We start from the raw sequence: 10,000 nt of genomic DNA on the forward strand, positions 1-10,000 counted from the left end.
ACGTAAAGCTTGAGGGTGACTTGCGCTCTTTGAAATAAAACTCTGACCTCCTTATGACGTAAAATACACCTCAAATACATGATAGACACCCATGATAGTTATAATGGAGTGTCGTTTTGGTTACACACAATAGCTAACCCAGAGAGTGCAGATTTAAATGCTTAAGTCTGTCCTCGTATGGCAAGTTTTTCATCCTCCTCTGTTCAGATTCTAACACAGCTCACTCTCTCCTTCTCTTCCATCTCCCCTCGGCAGGATACGACGCATATTGCAACCCTACGGTCCTCAACGAGTGTGGAATAGCCTTTCGCTTCGGCCACTCCCTGCCGAAGCCTTCCCTGGAGCGGATGGACGGAATCTTCGCCAAGCAGGACCCTCCCGTCAAGCTGAGTGAGCACTTCTTCAACCCAGACTTGCTCTACCAACCGGGAATGCTCGACGAAATTATCCGAGGGCTCACAACTGTCTCCATGGAAACGCTTGACCAGTTCTTGACGGATGAGGTCACGAACCATCTATTCAAGGACAAGAAGAGGCCATTCTCTGGGCTTGGCCTTGCATCACTGAATATCCAGAGAGGTCGCGATCATGGACTACAACCTTATAATGAGTACCGAGCGCTGTGTAGCCTTACGCGAGCGAGAAGCTTTGATGACCTACACCGGGAAATCGCACGGCTGGTCATTGAGCGTTTGAGGCGGACGTACGCACGCGTCGACGATACTGACCTCTTCACTGGCGGCCTAATCGAAACGCCACTCCACGGAGGACTTGTAGGACCCACCTTCGGCTGTATCCTCGGCATCCAGTTCTGAAACCTTCGGAAGGGTGACGCCTCTGGTACAAACATTCTGACCCCTTGGAACGATTCACCGACCCACAGCTGACGGAGATAAGGAAGGTGAGTCTCGGGCGAAGGGAAATCGTATATGTAATTGTTTTCTCTTTTCTTATTTTCTTGGTATTCTCCTTCCTCTCTCTCTCTCTCTCTCTCTCTCTCTCTCTCTCTCTCTCTCTCTCTCTCTCTCTCTCTCTCTCTCTCTCTCTCTCTCTCTCTCTCTCTCTCCTGAGGTGAGGCTCGGTCAAATCGTATACGTAATTTTTTTTTTCTTTCTTATTTTCTTGGTATTCTCCTTCCTTTTTCAACCTTTCTTCATTTCTTTCCTCACCTTCTCTTCCTCCCTCTCTTCCTCCTCTCTCTCTCCCTCCTTTCCTCCTCCTCCTCCTCTCAAGTCCACTAATACTGAAGCACACATAATCTATCAAACACATTCTATCAGGCATTTTAAATCACTATGTTGTTATGAGTGAGTTTATCCTTGCAAAGTCTATCAATAAGTTCTAAGTCCTTTCCTTCCTTATATAGTGTGAGTGTGTGTATTAATAAGTATACTAAATCTCTATGTTAGTGTGAGTTTTTTCCTTGCAAAGTCTATCAATAAGTTCTAAGTCCTTTCCTTCCTTATATAGTGTGAGTGTATGTGTGTTAATATGTCTAGTAAATCTCTATGTTAGTGTGAGTTTTTTCCTTGCAAAGTCTATCAATAAGTTCTAAGTCCTTTCCTTCCCTATATAGTGTGAGTGTGTGTAATAATAAGTATACTAAATCTCTATATAAGTCTGAATGAGTGTTTTCTAGCAGTCTGTCAATAAGGTCTTTGCTTGTGTCGTAAGTAATAATTCTATCGTGTGTAATTCTTGCAGGTCACGCTTGCCAAGATGCTCTGCGATAACTGTGATAATGTGGAGAGTGAGCAGCGGTCCGTCTTTGACCTTCCTGACCCCTTCCTGTAAGTGAGACTGTTTGGGGGTTAGGTCAGTATTGTTAAAGGTCACAGGCTCACATTACAACTGTTTCCCAAGGCCACAGAGAAGATTATCCGGGTTTTCTTGGGTGTTTTTTCCGTTCAATGTGCAGAAGTCAGGTAAAACTTATATATATTTGACTAAGCCTTTGTATGAGTTGTAGGCATTTTCAAAATATTTTTATGACCCCAGTGGTAGTTTGAACCTTCCTCTGTACCATGAATCTGAGAAACATATCTGACAAGACTTTCATAGGAGTTTGGGGCATTTCCGGGGGTAGTTTTATGACCCTGGTGGTAGTTTGAACCTTTATCTGTACTGTGAACCTAAGAAATATATTTGACAAGACTTTCCTAGGAGTTCAGGGCATTTCCAGGGGTAGTTTCATGACCCTGGTAGTAGTGTGAACCTCCATCTGTACTTTGAACCTAAGAAAACATATATTTGACAAGGCTTTCATAGGAGATTTGGGCACTTCCAGGGGTAGTTTTATGACCCCAGTGGTAGTTTGACCCTTCCTCTGTACCAAGAACCTAAGAACACGCATATTTGACTAGGCTTTCATACGAGTTCAGGGCATTTCCAGGGGGAGTTTTATGACCCCAGTGGTAGTTTGACCCTGTACCAGGAACCCCAAAACACAGACATGAGAACCCAGTTAACCTCATTTTTGACCTCTGGAAATTGTCAACATGGGAGGCGGAACCTTCTCATCACACCAACCAGACACAGTGATGATCCCATTGATGTTTCAGGAACCCTCGTGTGTCCTGCCGTGACCTGCCGGGGATCAACCCGGAGCTGTGGAAGGAGCGCGTGTCATGTGGGGTCGGCAAGACTAATATTGACATCGGGGCAGCCGAGCGCATATCACCCTGTGTCATGTGCACCTGTACCAAGGAAGGGGTGAGTGATGTGTGTGTTTTCCTTGCTAGAGGGGGGTGAGGAAGGGTGACAAGAGTGAAGGGGTGAGAGATATGTGTTTGTCCTTGCTATAGGGGGGTGAGGAAGGGTGGCAAGAGTGAAGAGGTGAGTGATGTGTGGAGGGTGAGGAAGGGGTGACAAGAGTGAAGGGGTGAGTGATATGTGTTTGTCCTTGCTATAGGGGGGTGAGGAAGGGTGGCAGGAGTGAAGGGGTGAGAGATATGTGTTTGTCCTTGCTTTAGGGGGTGAGGAAGGGTGACAAGAGTGAAGGGGTGAGTGATGTGTGGGTGGTGAGGAAGGGTGACAAGAGTGAAGGGTGAGATTTGTGTTTGTGCTTGCTTTTGGGGGTGAGGAAGGGTGACAAGAGTGAAGGGGTGAGTGATGTGTGGGGGGTGAGGAAGGGTGACAAGAGTGAAGGGGTGAGTGATGTGTGGAGGGTGAGGAAGGGTGGCAAGAGTGAAGGGGTGAGTGATGTGTGGGGGGTGAGGAAGGGGTGACAAGAGTGAAGGGGTGAGTGATGTGTGTTTGTCCTTGCTATAGGGGGGTGAGGAAGGGTGGCAAGAGTGAAGGGGTGAGAGATATGTGTTTGTCCTTGCTATAGGGGGTGAGGAAGGGTGACAAGAGTGAAGGGGTGAGAGATATGTGTTTGTCCTTGCTATAGGGGGGTGAGGAAGGGTGACAAGAGTGAATGGGTGAGTGATGTGTGGGGGGTGAGGAAGGGTGACAAGAGTGAAGGGGTGAGTGATGTGTGGGGGGTGAGGAAGGGTGACAAGAGTGAAGGGGTGAGAGATATGTGTTTGTCCTTGCTATTGGGGGGTGAGGAAGGGTGACAAGAGTGAAGGGGTGAGAGATATGTGTTTGTCCTTGCTATAGGGGTGAGGAAGGGTGACAAGAGTGAAGGGGTGAGAGATATGTGTTTGTCCTTGCTATAGGGGGTGAGGCAGGGTGACAAGTGTGAAGGGGTGCGAGATATGTGTTTGTCCTTGCTATAGGGGGGTGAGGAAGGGTGACAAGAGTGAAGGGGTGAGAGATATGTGTTTGTCCTTGCTATAGGGGGGTGAGGAAGGGTGACAAGAGTGAAGGGGTGAGTGATGTGTGGGGGGTGAGGAAGGGTGACAAGAGTGAAGGGGTGAGTGATGTGTGGGGGGTGAGGAAGGGTGAGAAGACTGAAGGGGTGAGAGATATTTGTTTGTACAGGCAATAGGGCCGTGAGGAAGGGTGACAAGAGTGAAGGGTGAGAGATATGTGTTTGTCCTTGCTATAGGGGGTGAGGAAGGGTGACAAGAGTGAAGGGTGAGAGATATGTGTTTGTCCTTGCTATAGGGGTGAGGAAGGGTGACAAGAGTGAAGGGGTGAGAGATATGTGTTTGTCCTTGCTATAGGGGGTGAGGAAGGCTGACAAGAGTGAAGGGGTGAGAGATATGTGTTTGTCCTTGCTATAGGGGGTGAGGAAGGGTGACAAGAGTGAAGGGGTGAGTGATGTGTGGGGGGGTGAGGAAGGGTGACAAGAGTGAAGGGTGAGTGATGTGTGGGGGTGAGGAAGGGTGACAAGAATGAAGTGAGAGATATGTGTTTGTCCTTGCTATAGGGGGTGAGGAAGGGTGACAAGAGTGAAGGGGTGAGAGATATGTGTTTGTCCTTGCTATAGGGGGTGAGGAAGGGTGACAAGAGTGAAGGGGTGAGATATGTGTTTGTCCTTGCTATAGGGGGGTGAGGAAGGGTGGCAAGAGTGAAGGGGTGAGAGATATGTGTTTGTCCTTGCTATAGGGGGTGAGAAAGGGTGACAAGAGTGAAGGGGTGAGAGATATGTGTTTGTCCTTGCTATAGGGGGGGGAGGAAGGGTGACAAGAGTGAAGGGTGAGTGATGTGTGGGGGGGTGAGGAAGGGTGACAAGAGTGAAGGGGTGAGTGATGTGTGGGGGGTGAGGAAGGGTGACAAGAATGAAGGGGTGAGAGATATGTGTTTGTCCTTGCTATAGGGGGGAGAGGAAGGGTGACAAGAGTGAAGGGGTGAGAGATATGTGTTTGTCCTTGCTATAGAGGGGAGAGGAAGGGTGACAAGAGTGAAGGGGTGAGAGATATGTGTTTGTCCTTGCTATAGGGGGGTGAGGAAGGGTGGCAAGAGTGAAGGGGTGAGAGATATGTGTTTGTCCTTGCTATAGGGGGTGAGGAAGGGTGACAAGAGTGAAGGGGAGAGATATGTGTTTGTCCTTGCTATAGGGGGTGAGGAAGGGTGACAAGAGTGAAGGGTGAGAGATATGTGTTTGTCCTTGCTATAGGGGGGTGAGGAAGGGTGACAAGAGTGAAGGGTGAGAGATATGTGTTTGTCCTTGCTATAGGGGGTGAGGAAGGGTGACAAGAGTGAAGGGTGAGAGATATGTGTTTGTCCTTGCTATAGGGGGTGAGGAAGGGTGACAAGAGTGCAGGGGTGAGTGATGTGTGGGGGGTGAGGAAGGGTGACAAGAGTGAAGGGGTGAGTGATGTGTGGGGGGTGAGGAAGGGTGACAAGAATGAAGGGGTGAGAGATATGTGTTTGTCCTTGCTATAGGGGGGTGAGGAAGGGTGACAAGAGTGAAGGGGTGAGTGATGTGTGGGGGGTGAGGAAGGGTGACAAGAATGAAGGGGTGAGAGATATGTGTTTGTCCTTGCTATAGGGGGGTGAGGAAGGGTGACAAGAGTGAAGGGGTGAGAGATATGTGTTTGTCCTTGCTATAGGGGGTGAGGAAGGGTGACAAGAGTGAAGGGGTGAGAGATATGTGTTTGCCTTTGCTATAGGGGGGTGAGGAAGGGTGACAAGAGTGAAGGGGTGAGAGATATGTGTTTGTCCTTGATATAGGGGGTGAGTAAGGGTGACAAGAGTGAAGGGGTGAGAGATATGTGTTTGTCCTTGCTATAGGGGGTGAGGAAGGGTGACAAGAGTGAAGGGGTGAGAGATATGTGTTTGTCCTTGCTATAGGGGGGTGAGGAAGGGTGACAAGAGTGAAGGGGTGAGTGATGTGTGGGGGGTGAGGAAGGGGTGACAAGAGTGAAGGGGTGAGTGATGTGTGGGGGGGTGAGAGATATGTGTTTGTCCTTGCTCTAGGGGGTGAGGAAGGGTGACAAGAGTGAAGGGGTGAGTGATGTGTGGGGGGTGAGGAAGGGTGACAAGAGTGAAGGGGTGAGAGATATGTGTTTGTCCTTGTTATAGGGGGGTGAGGAAGGGTGACAAGAGTGAAGGGGTGACAATGCATGACTTTCCTTTCTTTAGGGTGAGGAAGGGGTGTTTAAAGGGGTGACAAGAGTGAAGGGGTGACAATGCATGACTTTCCTTTCTTTAGGGTGAGGAAGGGGTGTTTAAAGGGGTGACAGGAGTGAAGGGGTGACAATGCATGACTTTCCTTTCTTTAGGGTGAGGAAGGGGTGTTTAAAGGGGTGACAGGAGTGAAGGGGTGACAATGCATGTCTTTCCTTTCTTTAGGGTGAGGAAGGGTGACAGTGCATGACTTTCTATAGGGTGAGGAAGGGTGACAGTGCATGACTTTCTATAGGGTGAGGAAGAGGTGTTTAACCCTTTCCTTGCGCGCGGTGCGGACGCCACTATTCTCTCAAAAACTCTTCATCACAGCTAGAAACCAAAAACACCACAGGAAAGAGGAGGTCCAGATCTATAGGAGTCGGCTATGTATGCCTCTCTTGCGAACGTACGTGCACGTTCAGGGAGTGTTGAATGTTAACACTTACGTCGGTGTGTTAGTAAGTATATATTTATTGCTATCAAAACATCATATACATAGATACAAACAAAAACATCGTAAATTAAGCATCGGTCTGTGTGTGTGTGTGTGTGTGTGTGTGTGTGTGTGTGTGTGTGTGTGTGTGTGTGTTTAGAGAAGTGTTTAACCCAGTAACAGCGGGTATCATGTTTCTTAATGGTCCTTCTAAGCAAGAAAAATGAGGAAAATCATCATCCATACAAACCATTTCATAATATATATCAAAGCATTTGTGATCAGTTTATGTATCATCTTTTGGGGGGTGTTACATCATGGCACAAATTTGGCCCGTCGCTGCTACACAGTAAAGCCACAAATTTGGCCCGTGGCTGCTACACAGTAAAGCCACAAATTTGGCCCGTCGCTGCTACACGGTAAAGCCACAAATTTGGCCTGTCGCTGCTACACGGTAAAGCCACAAATTTGGCCCGTCACTGCTACACGGTAAAGCCACAAATTTGGCCCGTCGCTGCTACACGGTAAAGCCACAAATTTGGCCCGTCGCTGCTACACGGTAAAGCCACAAATTTGGCACGTCGCTGCTACACGGTAAAGCCACAAATTTGGCCCGTCACTGCTACACGGTAAAGCCACAAATTTGGCCTGTCGCTGCTACACGGTAAAGCCACAAATTTGGCCCGTCGCTGCTACACGGTAAAGACACAAATTTGGCCCGTCGCTGCTACACGGTAAAGACACAAATTTGGCCCGTCACTGCTACCTGGTTAAGATTACCCACCTAAATATTTTCCTGCATCACCAATAACATATATCTAGATAGTGTTTAAAGATATACCAAGTCAATTTTTGGCTCACGTACGTTCAATAAACACTTTCAGAACAACTTTACGAGCTCCGCAAGACCAGCCTGGGACGTGTGATCTGCGACAACAGCGACAAGCTCCAGCACGTCCAGCCCAAGGTCATGCTGGAGGCTGATTCCTTCCTGTAAGTATGAGAATGACGGTCAAACTATGAGGTTCTGTATGAGTCAGTATGTGCTGTTTTAATAAGTGTGTTTACGATAGTTTTAAGCTTGTATTCTTAAGCATCTCAGAGCGCCAGATCGCCAGTTTGAAAATAGTTACATAGATAGATAGAACGTGAATGTTGGATAGATGCGTGTGTGTGTGTTTATGTGACGAGCTATGTGTTACGTCTACGCATGTGTTGCCATTATGAGGGAATGTTTTGGGTTAAGGAAGGGACGGATAGCTGGACAGACAGACTGAGGACCAGGTGATAGTTAACCAAGCTCTCCACCCACAGCAATGCACCAATGGCCTCTTGCAGCCTCCTTATGTTCTCAAGTTCTTATATTGTCACCACGAGGGAAAGTCTTTGGTTAAGAAAGGGACGGGTAGTTAGGCAGACAGACAGAGGACCAGGCGATAGTTAACCAAGCTCTCCACCCACAGCAGTGCACCAATGGCCTCTTGCAGCCTCCTTACGTTCACAAGTTCTTATATTGTCACCACGAGGGAAAGTCTTTGGTTAAGGAAGGCACGGGTAGCTAGGCAGACAGACAGAGGACCAGGTGATAGTTAACCAAGCTCTCCACGCACAGGAACGCCCCAATGGCCTCTTGCAGCCTCCTTATGTTCTCAAGTTCTTATATTGTCACTATGAGGGGATGGCTTTGGTTAGGAAAGGCATGGGTAGCTAGGTAGACAGACAGGCGATAGTTAGATGAATTAACCACCAGTTCTCCACGCACAGGAATGCCCCAATGGCCTGCCAGGAAGCATATCAAGGGTGTGGACCTGACGAAGTGGAAGACCGCCAGCCCCAACTTCATCATTCCCGACAAGATGCGACATCACCAACATGAGGGAGGGACTCCGAGTGGTACCTCTGGGAAGCTCGTGAGTGTTGGCGTGTGTGTGTGTGTGTGTGTGTGTGTGTGTGTGTGTGTGTGTGTGTGTGTGTGTGTGTGTGTGTGTGTGTGTGTGTGTGTGTGTGTTTCATTTTTCTTTTAATTTCAACGGTTAATATTTCTAAGTGTATATTTCTGTGTGTGTGTGTGTGTGTGTGTGTGTGTGTGTGTTTTCTTTTTTCTTTTAATTTCATCGGTTAATATTTCTAAGTGTATATTTCTGTGTGTGTGTGTGTGTGTGTGTGTGTGTGTGTGTGTGTGTTTTCTTTTTTCTTTTAATTTCATCGGTTAATATTTCTAAGTGTATATTTCTGTGTGTGTGTGTGTGTGTGTGTGTGTGTGTGTGTGTGTGTGTGTGTTTTCTTTTTTCTTTTAATTTCATCGGTTAATATTTCTAAGTGTATATTTCTGTGTGTGTGTGTGTGTGTGTGTGTGTGTGTGAGAGAGAGAGATTTACTTATCTTATCTATATGTACGTTTGTAATATAATGATATTGAGGATGATGATGATGATTGTGAGGACAGTACACGGGGGGGGATGGATGGAGGGGAGGGGGGAGTGACCTAGGATGACCCCAAATACACACAATGACCTAGTTTGACTATGACATTATTATTATTTTCTTTCCTCCACCATCTTGTGAGCCTATGGGAGGCCTATTCTGACATGACTAGTGATTGGTGTGTGTGTGTGTGTGTGTGTGTGTGTGTGTGTGTGTGTGTGTGTGTGTGTGTGTGTGTTATGGAAAGGCCTGTTGAAATCTACAGAACTATACTGACATGACGAGTGATTGGTGTGTGTGTGTGTGTGTGTGTGTGTGTGTGTGTGTGTTTCATTATGGAAAGGCCTATCAGAAATCTACAGAACTCTACTGACATGACTAGTGATCGTGTGTGTGTGTGTGTGTGTGTGTGTGTGTGTGTGTGTGTGTGTGTGTGTGTGTGTGTGTGTGTGTGTGTGTGTCGCCCTGGGCCCAACAACAATGACACACACTGGAACATAATAATCCATAAAACACAAATATAACACTTAAAAAATCAGGTATAAATCACAGTATAGCGTGTTCAGCGAAGTCCCAGGTGTAATTAACAGATGCCGTGAGACTAGCTTGCCGGCACACCCTAACGCACACACTGAACACACTCTACCCTTTTACATGGTAGGTCACACACACACATACACACACCACTCCATAGATACGGAGACGGAACCACACGAGCGTAAAGCCCAGGCCTACTACAGCTACAACTAGGTAAATACAACAAGGTAAATACACACAATTCCCTTAACACATGTTCCCCTCTCTCTGACTGACTGCCACTAACACCTTCTAGCACACACACCAACTGACCCAGGACCCAGAACGAAGCGACAGACTAACTCCCGACCCAGACTGACCCCAAGCGGACACCCCAGGACGCAACGCCCGACCTGGGGGCCAACGTGACCTGACCTCATGCAAGCGCTGGTGGGCAGGGGGTCGGAAGCGCAGGGGAGTGAGGACTTGAAGTTGAGTCCGAGGGTTATGCGGGAGGCCGAGGAGCTTCTGACGGATTGCTTTAGCGCGGGTGTCAAGGCTTGGGGGATTATGAGGCAACACGAACGGCAGCTGTGGCAGAAACGTGAGTAACTTGACCCACAC

General features: G+C 47.9%; 1 protein-coding gene and 1 long non-coding RNA gene across 2 annotated transcripts in view; one reads left to right on the plus strand and one right to left on the minus strand.

The window, feature by feature from the left end:
- The window catches only part of LOC126994629 (uncharacterized), a 14,958-nt gene extending 7,686 nt beyond the window's left edge, over window positions 1-7,272 (minus strand). Inside the window, exon 1 of the long non-coding RNA XR_007749355.1 lies at window positions 6,853-7,272. This is a non-coding gene — a long non-coding RNA (uncharacterized LOC126994629). The remainder of the gene's footprint in view (window positions 1-6,852) is intronic.
- LOC126994628 (peroxidasin homolog pxn-1-like) overlaps window positions 1-10,000 on the plus strand; it is a 29,997-nt gene that overhangs the window by 11,224 nt on the left and 8,773 nt on the right. Inside the window, 4 exon segments of the mRNA XM_050853934.1 lie at window positions 256-831; window positions 834-901; window positions 1,705-1,790; window positions 2,562-2,712. Coding sequence (XP_050709891.1) covers window positions 256-831; window positions 834-901; window positions 1,705-1,790; window positions 2,562-2,712 — 881 coding nt within the window.

This window comes from Eriocheir sinensis, unplaced genomic scaffold, assembly GCF_024679095.1.
Source record: "Eriocheir sinensis breed Jianghai 21 unplaced genomic scaffold, ASM2467909v1 Scaffold839, whole genome shotgun sequence".
NCBI classification, from domain to species: Eukaryota; Metazoa; Arthropoda; class Malacostraca; order Decapoda; family Varunidae; genus Eriocheir; species Eriocheir sinensis.